This window comes from Hemicordylus capensis, chromosome 2 (assembly GCF_027244095.1).
Source record: "Hemicordylus capensis ecotype Gifberg chromosome 2, rHemCap1.1.pri, whole genome shotgun sequence".
Taxonomy (NCBI): Eukaryota; Metazoa; Chordata; class Lepidosauria; order Squamata; family Cordylidae; genus Hemicordylus; species Hemicordylus capensis.
Window position 1 is genome coordinate 398,008,901 of NC_069658.1, and position 17,151 is coordinate 398,026,051.

Below are 17,151 nucleotides of genomic sequence, written 5' to 3' on the forward strand. Positions count from 1 at the left end.
TTGAGATGCAAGTGAGCTAACTTGTAGACCGCCTAACCAATTTGAACCAAATTTGCTACAGCTGCAGGGACACATAGGGATGGCTCAAGGGAGTAGTTTGTAATGTCGTCACCCACCCTGATTCAAGACAGCGAACACGTGAATGTTTGAGGTAAAAGTGGGTACCAATTTGGACCAAATTTGGTACAGTTGTACAGACACATAGGGACACCTCGAACACATAGTTTACAATTATGTCATCTACCCAAATTTAAGATGGTGGACACATGAAAGTTTGAGGGGCAAGTGGGCTAATTTGTGAACTACCTAACCCAGGCATCCCCAAACTGTGGCCCTCCAGATGTTGTTGAACTACAACTCCCAGCATCCCTAGACACAATTTTTTGTGGCTGGGTATGCTGGAAGTTGTAGTTCAGCAACATCTGGAGGGCCGCAGTTTGAGGATGCCTGGCCTAACTGATCTGGACCAAATTTAGTCCAGTTGTAGGGATAGCGAAAGGAAAGTAGGCAGATTTGTTTTTAATAGTACAACTTGTTTTAGTCTTTTATTGCACAGTTCAAAGTAATTTACCAAAAACAGTTCCTTATATAAGACATCACTGGTTGTTATTTTAGGTGACAGAGGAAGTACATCCTTTTTTCCCATACGCTTAATGGTATCAAAGACCTTTTCTATGATTTTTAGTTTTTGTTTTATCTGCTGGCTCAACTATTTTTATTTTGTGAGTTTTTATTATGGCTATATAAATATCAAACTGGATTGTTTTTGCAAAACATTTGTGGCAAAGGGCAGGATATACATTGTATCAAATTTCTATGTTGGTTATTTCAGAAAATTATATAGGCATACCTCGTTACTCGCGGGGGTTCCATTTCTTGCCCATAACTGCGAGTAACATTACGCCTATGAAGATTGGGGGGTTAGGTTCCTGCATGGGAGGGGGAGGCAAAAAACCAGCAAAACACAAAGAAAATAACGCGAAGTCAGTATCATACCATGCTCTTCAGGTCTCCATGTGCCCAGCAATACCCCCCAAAACTGTCCGTTTAGCCAATTTTCTGTAAAAAATTCTTTTTGTTTAAAACAGAGAAGACCCCAAATGGCCCCGTTTCTTAAAATGGCAGCCACAAATTACCTCAGAGTTCTTCTGGCCATCCTAAAACTGTGAATAAGTGAAATTAACTCCTTATTTGCCGGGAGTTAAAAAATACGTTTTTCTCACATATGCTGAGGTTGGGTGTCAATCACCCAACAGTAGATACACGAAACCATGGATAGCGAATCCATGTCTAGCGAGGTCCACCAGTACCAATTCTTTAAGTGAAAAAAATCAAGCAAACTTTGGAATGCTCAGGAGAAAGAATTAACTGTTATCTACAGATAACTGAAGTTTCTTTCCAAAGACTTCAAAGACTTTTCACTTCCAAGGAAAAACGAACAACACAACACAACCAGAACACAGAACTGAATGTTTTTAAAGATCTTTAAGAAGCTAAATAGTGTTTCCTGGTTGAGAAACATTTAACATTCAGTCCCTCATTTAAGGACTGAAAAAATTCAAGCTCAAGAACAAGCTCACACATGCATTTTAGTGTTATCACCTGCACAAATTCTTACATTGTTGCTGCACACTCTTTGCCAACTGATATGATGGAACTTTACAGATGAACCCTGTTATCCACGGGGAGAACCATAGATAAATGAGTCACTGAGTCAATGGGACTTGGGGGAGTTAGGAGGCTCCGAAAATGTAAAGCAGCAAAAAGGGCCCTAGAAACTACCCCAGAAGTGCCCTACCATGGTCCGCGGGTCTCCAGATGTCCCGCAACACCCCTTAAAAGCACCAAATCTGGCATTTTTAGTTAAAAAAAGAAAAACAAATGACCCACAAAATGGTGACCAGTGACCAGATATGACCTCAGAGGTCATTTCCGGCCACCCCGAAACAGTGGATAAGCAAAGTTAACCCTTTGTTAACACACACACCCATGCCAAGGCCAGGTGTCAATTAACCAGCTGTGGATACACAGAACTGCAGGTGTCAGATCATGAATAGTTAGGTTTGCCTGTATTGTGGAAACAGACCTTTCTCAAATGTAAAACACTTGATATTTCACTAACATAAAACAGTGCACTGTCCAACATTGCATTCCAAAGCTTTATAGAAAAATGGCTTTGCATGTACATACATTCAAGTGATATTTATGAACACAAATTTATATTGGCATATGGCAAAGACCCAGAAAGCCTCTGAGGCAAATACAATGTCAAAGTTTGCCCTAAGCTCCTTGGAGGAAGGGCAGGATATAAATGTAACCAGTGTGGGAAACAGGTATATACATTGTTAGCATCATGCAGTGCGTATCTAGATTAATTTTCCACCCAAGAGGATGATCACAGCAACTGAAAAATCGAACTCAAAGACAAACGCAAATGATACATTCCACTAGAGATCAAAATATCATATTACAAATATATACCATAAGACAAATAGATAAAAGTTTAATAGACAGAAATTTCCCCATGTTTCCTGCCCGGTTTAGCAATAGCAATAGCACTTACATTTATATACCGCTCTATAGCCGGAGCTCTCTAAGCGGTTTACAATGATTTAGCATATTGCCCCCAACATTCTGGGTACTCATTTTACCGACCTCGGAAGGATGGAAGGCTGAGTCAACCTTGAGCCCCTGGTCAGGATCGAACTTGTAACCTTCTGGTTACAGGGCGGCAGTTTTACCACTGCGCCACCAGGGGCTCTTGTCCATCAAAAATTACCCTGTCCATCAAAATTTAGCCAAATAGGATGGCTTTAAAATGCACACAAATCCTGGAAAAGTCTGAAAAGAGATAAACTTCTTTTGTTCTAAGATTAGAGGTTTCACACAGTATCTAGTTGCAAATGCATATTTTACCATCACATATACATAAAGCAGGGAATCTTGGTCATGCCCTGCTCCAGTATATGCCCTCATGCGATACAGACTGGTTATTTGGTATAGGATTAAGTGCACATGTATAAACTTGTGCATGTATATATTAAAATCATGATGAAGCGCTATGTAAACCTGTAAGGGTCTCTCTACATGCCCAGATCACTGGGACTTGGGGCACAGATGCTCTGTAAAGACTGATATGGAATTAAGCAAGGCAGTTCTCTCTCAAGCCCAAGGGATTTCTTAACCTTTGGCTGACTGCTAAGAAATTTAAGCCAGTCATTTGTAGTCAGCCATTCATAGTTGACAGTTGTGGAAACTCGACATTACCCATTGCAACTCTAAGATGGGATCCAAAACGCTACCTTAAAGCTAGCCCAAGATCCTGCTGGATTGTTGATATTGTTTGAACCAAGCACACATATACACACAAACACAAATATATAAACTTATAAGAAGAGCAGCAAATTTTAATTTTAATTAAGGAAACAACTTTTTTCAGGAGACACATTATTTATTTATTTTGGTCTTTAAGCAATACGTGCGCGCGCACACATCACCCTGAGTCCCTGTGTCGTAACACAAACTACTTTGGAAATTCCTCTCAGTTTTATACATCTTTTAGCCATGCAGGTGCAGGTTTCTTGAGCCAAAACACACACTTCGAACACACCCTAAAACTCACAGAATCAGTTGAGCACATCATGCAATCCTGGTCTAGGCTGCAACCAGTGTTCCCTCTAACAGGGATTCCCAGATGTCGTTCACTACAACTCTCAGCATTCCAGCTCCAATGGCCTTTGGCTGGGGATTATGGGAGATGTAATCAATAACATCTGGGAATCCCTGTTAGAGGGAACACTGGTTGAAACCCTCTAATGTAGAACTAGTGCTTACCCCACCCCTCGCCCTCCAAAGTACCATTCCAGACTGAAAGATCACAAACCCAAGTGGCTCCCCCATCATGTTCTGTCTGCCTAGCCAAGAAATCCTAGGCTTGCCCATTATCATTCAGTGACATGCCTTCACAGCATGCCTCAGCGAGGCACTTGTAGAAAAGGTTTTTATTGAACTATTTAGGACAACTACCTCCTCCCCAACTCAAACAATTCCTCTCCTGATGTAGTAGGTTTTCCTGCTATGCTCCCACCTGCCCCAAACCCTACCAATGCAGTTCTGCCTCTTGTTGAAAATTTATCCACTAACTAGTCATCACAAAGCGAGAGGAAACTGCCATCGTATCAAGTGGATCTAGAGCTTCCCTGGATAGCTGGGGGGGGGGGGGCGGGGGGGAGAGACTTGGCTTTGTTCAAACATTTCTCAGCCTCTGTATTCCAACTGCATCCAGGAAAGAATGCAACCCAGAGACCACTGATCTTAGCAGACAAAAAGCTCACAACAAATGGCCTAACTGCCAACAGCTAAGGAAAACCTCGGAGCTCAGTTTGATCTGTTTAAACAAATCAAGTGACTAACCCAGTTTTGTAATTACAGTTCTATTGATCTACTGCAATTGTGGCATTTCTGCTTCTGTAGTTGAAATATCAGAATAACCAGACAAATACCCATAGAGGCTTACTCTCAAACCGAGTATGTATTGATGAGACAAGTTACAAATGATATTATATTTTAGTTAAAGAACTTCTGGACCTCTTTATGGTCAAGGAAGAGTTTGAACCCATTTTGAATTGCTGGATTCTCCTCTTCCCCATGCCCATGCAGCTCCTTTCCACTGGAATATCTGGAACTACCATGCAGACAGACAGTTTACTGGGTAGAATATACATACAACGCAACAATATTTCCCTGGGATTTCTCTGTAGGCAGGTTTTGCTAATATCCTTATGTGGGGTTGGGAAGGAATCCCTCTCCCTAATATCATATAGTCTCAGAGTTACAAGGGAGGCTCAAGTAATTTATTTTTTTGATTTTTACAACTGCTTTATTGAAGGTAACATTTCTGTCTGACTGGATATTCTAGCTAACTCCCCTTCACGATCTCTCCCACATTAATATTCACATGTGACACAAAGGGGGAGAATGAGAGACACAAGTGTGCTTCAGTGACTTGCATGAAAACAACTCTCATTATTCCAGAGGTGGTCTTAAGCAGGTTTAATATTGATTTGGGGGATTTTATTGTGACAATGTTAATGTCATTTTAAAAGTGAAGAAAATCTGCATTATAAACCATACGCTCTCTAAAATGTAACTGCACAGTTTACTTTGTCATGAAATCAGACTTCCGTGTTTTCCTCTTATGCAGGCATAACCTTGTTTGGACTTAGGGAGAGCAACTACGGCAGAACTAATATGAGCATGCATCTAATACCGGATCATGGGCTACATTACATAGGGATCTAGGAAAACAGGAAGTTGCCTTATACCGAGTTAGGACACTGGCTCTATATGATCTACACTGTCAGCAGCTCTCCAATGTTTCAGGCAGGAGTCTCTCCCAGCCCTACCCAGAGATGCAAGGGAGCCAACCTGGGATCTCCTGCATGCCAACAGATGTTCTACCGCTAAGCTACAGCCGCATCCCCTAAGAGGAAGATCTTACCGGAGACAGTGCTCACATGTGATCACCCACTCAAAGGCAAACCAGGGCAGACCCTGCTCAACAAAGAGGACAATTCGTGCTCACTACCACAAGACCAGCTCTCTTCCACAATGCCAGAGCTAGAGTAATGGGTACCTTACAGCTGAGTCAAAGGGCAGACAAATCAAAGGAGAAACAATGAGCATACATTTTGAGGTTCTCATTTTTTCTGAGTTTACTTTACAGTCTTTTTAGTCTCAGAGCGTTTCAGTATTCAGGTATGCAGTGTCTTAGAATGCAGAAGATGCCCCTTCACCTTGCACATTACTCACATAGCAGTGTATATAGAAATGGCAAAATTATCAAGGAATGTCACCTTACAATTTGGTTAGTGGATAATCCAAGCCACTTAAGTTGCCTCCACTGTGCCAATTTCAAACTGCATAAAAAACTGTATGCATTTTAAAACTGAAAGAACTTCTGAGTCATCAGATCAATGGGTCTCTGTAAACCATTAAACAACTTAAGACTGCTAGGTGCTTAAGTGTACAAAATAGAAGAAAGAAGCTACCTTAAATGCCTCTAGAGGATACAGTGCTACGGCCTTAACATCAATGCACTCAAGCTGCAACAGCATCTGGATTCTTTTACAAGCACAAAATTGACTTTTCAGATATTTTACTGTAGATGAAAAGGCTCAGCAGCTACCTTATTATCAACCTTACCCCTATGCCCATTAGGTTTTCTAAGAGTCCCTCCCATGTGAAAAAGGTAGCACAAAGCTTTGCTCAGATTAATAATACATCAGAAAAATGCAGCTTGTACTACTAGTTTATTTGTAACGACAAGAAATGCAGGCCTTATAAAGCACTCTATCCATCTAGAAAACTAGCAATTGTGTGTATCTGAGAAACTAGAATCAAGGTTCTGGGGTGACCATAATCCCCAATGTGGCATGAGACTCATTCGTCAAAAACATATAACACAAAGACTCACCTTCAACTCACCTGAAATGACTCATTTAGAAGTCAAGAACTGAAGACAGACAGTTTGGTGTTTAGGTTTCAATCACACACAAGGTATCATAAGAGACCTCTTACCAAGAACTTCTCATATTTGAAAAATAAAGCCACTAGCTCACCTTTAGGCTGGTGTGGGAGCGTGGCTGACTTAATTCATGGAACTTCCAATTATCTGACCCAGGTGTTTCTACTGTTCCCCTCTGAGTATCAGGTGTAAGCAGTGCATCTCCTGGAGGTAGTGGGAAGATGCCCAGTGATATAGGACGTTCCTTTCTGCTGGGAAGCAAAGAATACAAGTTACTTGCTTGAGTCATTTATACTGCACCAACTTTTAAATCTCAGCAAAGAACTAAGATTTTTAGGATAGAAACTACTTTCTTACACAGAGAAATATATAAGTAGATCAAGAAGATCATGTTTAATGGGAGAGCTGACTGAAAAGCATGTTCACTGCACTGTGACTAAGTTTTAGCTTATAGCTATGTGTGGAGGTGGTTTGTCAACTTGCAAGCATAAAGAAAACAGTCTGTACACACACACATCAGATGTACAGAAGCAAATGGAGGAGCTAAACATCCAGTTTGAACAAAGGCAACTAATGAGTAAGAATATAGAACAACATTTGTTTTTTCCAGAAATTAAAGCCAAGTAACTGGATTTCAAATGACTTCAGCTAAGGATGCATAATGAACCAAAATCGAAAACTTTCAGAAAGAAAAAGGAATATCTTGTGCTTGAATATGACCTTTGTACCCTTGGCCATATGTATACTGACTACCTATAAGACAGCAAATATCTACGATACCAATGCTTTTTGCCCCAGGGCACTAGCAATTTTTTTTTAAGTGACTGGCTATTTCTTTATTTATTTAACATATTTTAATACTGCAAACAACATACGTCTCTACACAGGGCAATTGCTGGGGCAGGGCGAATCTGGACTAAGTGCTGGAATAATTGGGGGAACTTTCAGACACCCATTTCCAAAAGCTGAACTGCAATAACCTTTGATGTCTCGGTTCAAGTTTTCACATATGAACTAACCACCACCACCCTGGTTATTTCTTGACTAATAAATTTGCTTGCTTCGAAGAACTAGGTGCTTGAAAAATTGAGTCTGTCCTGAGCCATGTTCTTCCTTCCGTTTCTCTATCCATACAAATTCCTAGCACAATACAGTTTGTCCTCTATAACCTCTGGAAGATTGGTGCCTTGGGGAAGCAATCACTATTTGAGCTATTGCTTTGGTTAATCAATGATTCATATACACACACTAGGCATTTGCACAAATGAATATCTGATTGGATCCGATCAGATTAAAAATAAAGTGTCAGATTTGGGTCTTTAGATCCCTTCAAAACATCAGAGTTAGATGTTCTGTCTGGAAATCCGATATTTAACCAGGTTGGGAGTGAGCTTGGATATACTTTGTCTCCAACCCCACTCCTGACCTTGTTTTTAAGCACCAATTTGGGGTGGGGGGCAAGATAATCTACCAGCAAGCACCCTCTGGACACACTCTCTCTTTCTCTCTCCCCCTCCCTCTTTTGCAGTTAAGTTTACCAATAATCTCAATTCTGGATTGGAATTATATCCAATAGTGGGGATATCAGACTGGATCCGATATTCCTGATCCAATATTGCACAGGACACGGACATTGTCAAATGAGCCGTCAAACCTTGAATTCAAATGAACAGAAAGGACTAATTACAGAAGTTGTCTTCCAGAAGGTTCCAAAGTAGCCCTGCCCAGAAGCATAATGCCAGATCTTACAGAGGTCATACCTCACCACAGTAACTGCAGTCGTCTCTGTTGTAGTACTGACTCCTAGGCACTTGTGACACTTGTCATTGTGAGAACTGCTTTTGTATGGGTTTGTTCACACACAATCCTACTGTGTAGACTATGGTAGTGTATAGGAGCAAGGCTTGAGGTCACTCCTCTTTTTCTACATACACATAACCTTTAATGAGAACTAGCTTCTATGCAAGTTGATACAATCTGGCCCACAAGAAATGATTTAGCCAGTCAAAGGGTTTATTCAGTATTATTGTATTTGTACTATATTTATTTAAATGAGGAGGAGACCAAAAAATCCCCCTCACTTTCTTGCACTATTAATGCCACATTAAAATTCAAAATATTCTAGTATTCCAATAACAGTTTCACTATGCTAAATTTGGGAGATAAATAAAAGGAAACAAGATAAATTTGCAGGAGGAACTCTTCAGTTGACGACTCTCCTTTTTTGGTTCAAAAATGTAGCCTACTTGTTTACTACAAGGCATAATGTTGATATAGGTCAGTGTTTCTCAACCACCGGTCCCTGGACCGCTGCCGGTCCCCGAAGGGTTGAGTGCCGGTCCCTGACTGGGAGTCAACCCCCCCCCCAACTGAAATCAAGGCACTCACTTCCTCAGTTTTGCACATGGCACGGAAGAGGAAGAGTATCACGGAGGCATGGGACCCTTCTTGTGCCTTGCCTCCACTTGCTGCTGAGATCTTCCTACAGCTATCTTATTCCCTATCTTTACAGCTTCAAACTGTATGCGATGCGGGGGCATGGAGGAAAAAGTATGGCAGTGGGCGCCACTTGAAGGGCTGCTGGTTCTTGCATGCTCATTGTTTGCAGCCAAAGATTGGTTGATTGAAACCCAGCTGCCTGTTGTGGTCGAGGCGCCTTGAGAGGGAACGCTGTTTCCCTCTTGCATCAGTGGGGCTTGCTTGTATGTTGTTTTCATTGGCCCCATGTAGCTTTTGAATTTTTCTAATGGCCCAACATCCCCTCTCCATTGAGTAATCACAAGCACCTCCACTGCAGACATACTGGAGACAAATTTGTTCACCCAGGCTTTTAGATTCAGGGGTTCTCAACCTTGGGTACCCAGACGTTGGTGGACTTCTACTCCCATAATCCCCAGCCATAATGGCCAAATGCCATTGTTGTTGGGGGTTATGGGAGTTTAACTGAGGGACCCAAGGTTAAGAACCCCTAATATTCCATGTTTGCAAAAGATTCCAAATTTAATTATTTCAATGCTTATATTATTTTCATTCTAAACTGCCCAGAGATGCAAGTTTTGGGCAGTATAGAAGTCTGATAGATAGATAGACAGACAGACTTGAAACCCCTTTACTAACTGCTGGTCCGGGAAACTGCGCATGAAGAATGTAGCGGTCCTTGAAACTCTGCACGAAGAATTTAGCGGTCCTTGACTCCAAAAAGTTTGAGAAACACTGATATAGGTCACCATCATCTGAAGGACATTTGTTTTCTTGTACAAAGTGCTCCTTAAGAGAATGGACTATTTTTGAAAAGAGATGGGGGCTCTCGAGTGAATAGTGAAACTGAGTGAAGTTTTACTTAAATTAGCCATATCAAAATGTTCTGAAGGAATTCGAGATTGAGAAACATACACTACTTCACACAGTATTAAAAAGTAAATGCAAAGCTCATGGATCCTTTCAATTTATTTTAAAATGAGTTTCCATGTTTATCAGGAAAAAAATCAAAATTCAAAATCTGCTAAAAACATAGAAAACATAATGACCTTGAGAAGATTTTCCAGCCTGGGTGGTGCATAGCTTTGACCTTTCCTATAACTAATTACTAGTCACCTTTTCTACTCCAATCATTTTAATAATCCGAATTCTACAACAATACAAATACTGCAATCAAAAATATTAAAAGTAACCAAATTTATGCCAAACACATCCTTGTGTGGTAACATAAGCGTGGTGTAGTGGTTAGAGTGCTGGACTAGGACCGGGGAGACCCGAGTTCAAATCCCCATTCAGCCATGAAACTAGCTGGGTGACTCTGGGCCAGTCACTTCTCTCTCAGCCTAACCTGCTTCACAGGGTTGTTGTGAAAGAGAAACTCAAATATGTAGTACACTGCTCTGGGCTCCTTGGAGGAAGAGCAGGATATAAATGTAAATAATAATAATAATAATAATAATAATAATAATAATAATAATAATAACAACAACAACAACAACAACAACTATGGGTTGCACAAACTACAGTTTCCTGTATTTGAACACACACCCCACAAAAAACATTTTTCTAAAAAATAATGTTTCCTAGTGTCCTCCCTTCCAAGCATCAAGTGGGACAAGAAGGGAAGGGACAAAAGTGGGACTCTTGCTAGAGCATGTTCCCACCACAGCAAACTATGTTTTTGTGATATCTGAATGAGACCAATATATGGTTGGTTCACCTGTAAAGCTGAACCATGGTTTGCAACTATAGAAACGAGTCCTGTGCTTGTGCATTCCCATCTCTATTCACCAGTTAGGCAGTCCACTTAATCAACTCTTTCCTGGTTTGTGGCAAATTGTAATTTGCCATGATATTCAAAACAGCAAGACTATGGCTTGTACTTGTGCAAACCAGGAGCAGACCCTCATTCACAACCCTGATTTGCAGGACAAACCATAAGTCCTCGTTTGAATATTTGGATGCACCAGCCAATATGATCTGCTGCAAGACATGGTTTTGTGTTACATGAACTGATCTCTCTCTCATCATCATCTGTCAATATTTGACTCATCAATGGGCAACATCCAGACTAAAGCTGTGCTGGCACAACACATGTGGGATGGAAGGGTTGATTTTCAAAGACTGGTTGAGGGAGACCCTCAGGGACATGTTTTTGGGAGGTGTGGATGGCTACAGAAGACATAAAAAAAATTATTCCCCATGACAGAAAACCCATTGTGTCTGTGCATGCTAATTTAGGTGTCAACCAATATGTATCACCTTTTTCTCTTGCTCTTCTTCCTAGGTGCCCTCATTTCATCCTACCCTCTGTAATGTAGGGGAGGGGGAGAGGGAGGGAATGCGAGTATGTGTGTGTGGTGTGTCTGTCTGGTTCATGGTCACCCAGTGAGTTTCATGGCTGAATGGGGATTTGAACTTGGGTCTCCCAAGTCCTTGCCTGTCAAAATGAACAACCAAGACCTACACACATTTGTAATGTTGGTTGCAGTAGCACTAGACCAGGCTTGTAAAGAGACACTCGCCTACTTATGGCAAGTAAGAATTGCCTCCATGTGAGCAAGTAGAAAAGATACTATAAATTGTATGACAATAGAAGGTCTTCCCTCTCCTTCCAGATGTTAGTGTACCACAAATTACTTACACAGGGATGCACAGGCAGGCAGCTAGTAAAACCATATGGGATAGCTACATCTGTGGACTTACAAGATCACACTAGACCAATATAGTGGATTCAGTGACACTATATCCCAGACATCTTGCAATGAAAATGAGTGGAGGTAGCCTTGCCACCAAGGATAGCTGCTTGCTTGTTTTAACCTATCAGCAAACATCCTCCAAAATAGAACGGAAACCTTCAAATACAGGGGGAAAGATGGCAGGAAAAGATGTGAAACCACAGAAAGTGATGTTGCTGGCCTCATCGAAAAGGGTATCAGTGCCCCATCCGGCAATAGCATAATCATGACCCAGACAACAATCCTTACTGCAATCATGCTGTTTGCAAGGCAAGAGAAAAGGAAGTAGGAGATGGATTGAATTTTCTCAGCAACTCAACACTGCCATTTGAGTACAGAGAAAACAGCAATTTGAAGGAATTAATGATCTGGGCAGGAAAAATGTCATCAAGATCATGCTCAGCAACTGGGTGAATAATGGCACATTCTCTGTTGTTGTTTTTAAGTCTGCTTTGATAGGAGAGGGCCCAAGATTAAATGTATATTAACATTAAAGTATATTTAGTTTAGTATACTACCTCCCACATATCTGTAAGGTTGTTTTTTAATATATGTGGCAAGAGGAAAAGCAAAAAGTTCCTTTCATTCTAAAAACGCCATATCAGAAAACAAACCATTGATTCAACACAGTCACACATTCATTGCTAATCCACTAAAGGTAAATATCAGCTACTGAAACATAGCTATGAGATTTGCAGACAAATTATCTGTGTTTTAGGGAAACATAAAATTCCAGTTCTCTGAAGCCACTAAAAACTTTTGAAAGAGCAACTGATATAACCAATATTAAAATTTTACTCAACTTTTTTCTTTAAAGGCATGGTTTGAAGTACAGTACTAAATGTTTATCAAAACATGACATTTAAAAGCAATGTAGGTTCTTCAGAATGGTCAGTCTTCAACAACACAGCATTATAATTATGAAATATTATTTCATAATAAAGTTACTTCATGTTCTCAAAACACTGCGTTTTCCTCGACTGTTAGAATAAATCTAATCAGATTAGGTGCTTCTATTACATTGGTGGTATGGGAGTTGCAGTACCACTGCTTATTGTTACTCCCAGGGTAACATGGGAAGTCCAGAACCATGTGGGAGGAGCCTATGCTGTGGCTTCTCCTCTTGCTAAAGTTAATCAAAGTTCTCATTCTTGGAGAATGGACAATTTTATGGAACATGCCTATTGGGTGTCATGAGCAACTCATTTCACTTTTATTCGAACTGCGGAAGCCAAAATTACGAGTTGTACGGGTGCATCCAATTAAATCATTTAATTTTTAAAATACCTGCCATTTTTCCGAGTACCATAATATATTCCAATATATAAAATTGTAATAAACTGTAATAGTTGCACGCTAATATTTAATTTGATTTAAATGAGCATACGCAAACTCTGTTTCATATTATCACATGTTGGAAGACTGTCCAGTATATCAACAGAACTTTCAAGAAAGCTATGTTATTCAACACAGTTTAACACTGCGTGAACACTTGATTGAAAATAGCATACTAATAAATGCTATGAAATAAATATTAACTGTTCTGTATTTAAATCCTATTTTTCCAGTCTCAAATACTTATAATTACTTTGCATCCCAACAATTAATCTACAAAGCAGTGTAAAAAGGCAATTCGAATAGTTTGTGTTTGAGAGATTACCACTAGCAGATTCTGCAGAATTCTCTCGAGTAAAACACAGACTGAATAAATGGCAGGCCTAAGCTTCCACAGAAGCAAGGCTGCCCAGCATTAGTTAAGCACCTGACAATACAGTGAATGCAAGCTTTGTCCACAATTTTTTCACACAGTATTTTAATGCCATTTACAGTAATAGAAAGAAAGAATGATCACTTTCTCAGGAACACAATTGACTTTGTAAGGCCAAAGAAAGCACAATGAAAAATCTCGTTTTATGTTTTAAATAGATAGCTTTAGGATTTATACAGCCTACGAGGATCAAGTTGAAATTCTGATTTGAAACCAATCAGCATCCCACTGTCTTCGTTCCACCCATCCAAGAATAGGAATAATGGGGAAGCTAAGAACAAAGAATACAAAAAAGACAAAAGACTCAGTGGTCAGAATACCTGAGAATCCTTGGTAGGTTCTGCGTCAGGGCTGGCACGCCAGTGGATATAGAAAAGTGCACAAGCAGCAAAACAGAAAGAGACACTAAAATAGCTGAATTAATGACCACCGCCCCGCCAACGAAGCCAAACACAAATAGCAGCATGCATCCAGGACTCATGGCGCTGCGCTGGCATGGTGAAATGCAAGAACCAAGGCTACACGGGGGACAAGGGAGTATCTTTGTAGTGAAAGTCTGTCATTCAGCCGCTGCCACAAAAACAATGCCATCGGCAGCAGCTTTCCACTCTCTTCCGCAGCAGCTCCAAAGCAAAATGACATCACTTCACTCTCCTCCCCCACCTAGTAAGGAAAAAACCACCATAGAGCGGCTTCTCTTCTCCCCAGCATCTAGGCAGCAACCTAAAGAGACAAGCAAGCTTGTTGGCCGCTTTCTCCCTCCCGGCCACTTCAAACCATTATAGCTCAGCTCCAGTTCATTGGACGGGAAGCGCCGACATCTACATAATGTAGTCACGAAGCTTTCGTTAAGACACGCTGTCTCACAAACATGGGCACAAAAGTACAAATCATGCACACGAGATCCAATTATTTCAAATCCTTTAACTGCCAATTCTTTAACTGCTGCTTGTATGTTAGCTTTGTAAATAAAGTGTGTGTGGGGGGGGGGGAATCTTGCCATACCAGCTCTACAACGAGCATATGCACGAACCTGAAACAGTCATATATATAATTGCATTCAGGCCTTGCATTGACCTAAGAGCAAAACAGTTTTATCTCCAAAGACTTTTACATTCCAATTACACATAAACACATTCCAGTTCAACCAAACTGTCTTTGTTGAAAACAAAGATATATGAGAACAGATCATCATCATCATCATCATCATCATCAAAAAGTCAGTAAAGCTTACCTAATTCTACTGAGCATAATGGGCTCTAGCTGATCACCCCCTGTCAGTTGATGAAGCTTGGCTCTTTCCAAGTGTTCCATATAATTATGAATCATCTGTTATTAAAAAGGGAAAAATAAAACTAAGAATTATTTTAAAAACAATTCCATTCCTATTGTAGTATAATGGAAAGCAATGTAAATACAAGAAAATAATCCTCCTCTCAAGGGATCAAAGACACAAGGCATTCACTTTATGAAATGACTCAAATATCAAAACTTTTTACCATTAAAATTTAAAAATTGCCTTCTCAGTCCAATGCTGTTACTTCCCTCCTCCCCCAATCAGCATAGCAACTACACCTTAGCTTCATTTTTAGAGGGCAATTCACAGGTGCAGTCTTCAAGGTCACTACACCAGTATAAGCCATCAGTTACTGCCCCCTAATTTACACAAATGCTTCGCAGCACAATACAAATACACACACATAAATACAGAATTTGTGACCCAGGTGGAATTGATAGAATAAGCAGGAGTCCAGTGATTGAATAGAAAAGATAACAGTAAACTGAGAAAAATGCAAAACACCGATGCCACCACGCTTTTGTGCACAGAGAGAATTTGACACAATACCATTTATCACATTAGTATGCTGATCTTTTTAGGAATATATCAATAATATATTGGGAACTAAAATGATTTTAACATGTGTGTCTATGCACATTTTCACATAGTTTGGGCATTATATGCATTTTAAAATATTTATGAAACAAAAACCTTATCTAAAATATACTAGTTTGATAACTGACTAAAAGCAAAGCAGATGAGTTAGCAAGGAAAAATCTTCAAAATTTTAATTAATGCTTCTGTAATCAACCTCTAACAGAAATCATAATCCAGAACTATCACAGAACCAACTCAAAATACTTCATTCACTGTTGCTAAAAGCTGGGGGGGGGGGGGATATCCCATTTATAGTCTTTTCAATCTACTGCATTTTCATTTGCTCTGTATCATCCATCAATCATCATCATCAATATTGACTTAACCTTGAATAATCATTCTATATTTATGGCTCAGGTATAGATTAGAGTAGCCATACATAGAACAATATAATTTTGTCACAGCAGAATAGTCATTTACCCTTCTAACCACATCATCAACTATTTAATGAATGCTTAAACCAGCACTCAGGACTGAGATAGCTGGTTCATCCCATCCCCAAAAGTGAACTTTCTACAAATGCTGTATTAGCACAAGATGTGTGGCAGGGGAAGTACAATGAAAAAGAGGGCAGTACCCAAACAGCAAAGAAAATGAGGAAGCAGCCTCCTCCCAATAATGTGTAGGATTCCCACAAATTGGGAAGATCCTGGCAAGTCTATAGCTGGTGCGGGAAGGGGAAGAAATTTGATCAGCCCTGGTCACTTCTATGCTCTGTATAAGCTATACTCTGTATAAAGAGTCTCTGACATGAATGAAATTTTACTATGCTCTACTCTTCCAGCTAACCACATATTCATACATACATAAATGCATACATGCCATGAATGCTGACCTGGTTTAATTCTGGTATCTACTGTTGAATTCCCTGTACCTGCTATTCCTTCCCACCATTTTGAAAGAATGGATTGAATCGTGAGTCTAAGAAGATTGGAGGTACAAATAAATCCAGTGTTGTGAGAGTCCAGATATTTTCTAGCTGCAGAATACAGGGCAAGGGCATATGTAAAGTGAAGACTCATTCCACTCATATAGTAGATATAGTAGCAAGCATTTGACTAGGCTCCTTGTTGCATTTTAAAGCAAAAAGCATGAGGCAAAATAGCAGTTAATTTCTGAACAAGTGATCCGTTTTAATCCCAATGAATTTAGCCAACTGAACATCACTTTGACTGTCATCTTGTCCCAAATCCATTGCTTTCATGTATGACAAGATTAGTCACATTAGACTGCCCCCAGGCCAATTTCATGACACAAGAGTACCCTCTATTTCTAATTATTTTCAGGACACAGAAGTGTACTCTTCGTACGATAATGGCAACTTAGTATTCTTAAAATATGGACAACCAAGTGGACTAAGTAAATATGTAAGTAAAATAAGTTAGAATCAAAGGATACTAGGCTTGGGTCAGAGCAGTATTAAAAATCCAAATTAATTTACTCATCTACATCTCTTTTCAAATGGCTGGAAACAGCACATTATTTACCCACATATTTTAGGTAACATGGCATGTGAAATAGGCTTTAAGTACAGCTGAGATTTTTCTTCTGTGTTCTCAGAAGATGCATGCCAGAAACTTAACCTTTTCATACACTTAGGAGGAAAGGGTCCTGTGAGAAAGAAAGGGCAGATTTCCAACCTTGATGCAGGGCACAAAGATGCACACAAAATGTTACATCTCTAAAGGAATTGGGAATACTGTTA

The 17,151-nt window shown here is 40.0% G+C and overlaps 1 protein-coding gene across 16 annotated transcripts in view; it reads right to left on the reverse strand.

The window, feature by feature from the left end:
- Positions 1 to 17,151, reverse strand: part of SPAG9 (sperm associated antigen 9) — a 144,196-nt gene that overhangs the window by 81,939 nt on the left and 45,106 nt on the right. For 7 of the 16 annotated variants that reach the window (XR_008315240.1, XM_053290963.1, XM_053290958.1 and 4 more), the window contains exons 4-5: positions 14,745 to 14,839; positions 6,621 to 6,777 (exon numbers count right to left, since the gene is read on the reverse strand). Coding sequence is in view for 15 of the 16 variants with exons in the window: in XM_053290963.1 (XP_053146938.1) it covers positions 6,621 to 6,777; positions 14,745 to 14,839 (252 nt within the window). In the remaining variant the exon portion in view is untranslated. Of the gene's footprint in view, positions 1 to 6,620; positions 6,778 to 13,830; positions 14,239 to 14,744; positions 14,840 to 17,151 lie in introns of those variants that run through there. The other 9 variants (XM_053290956.1, XM_053290961.1, XM_053290959.1 and 6 more) reach the window with 4 other exon arrangements.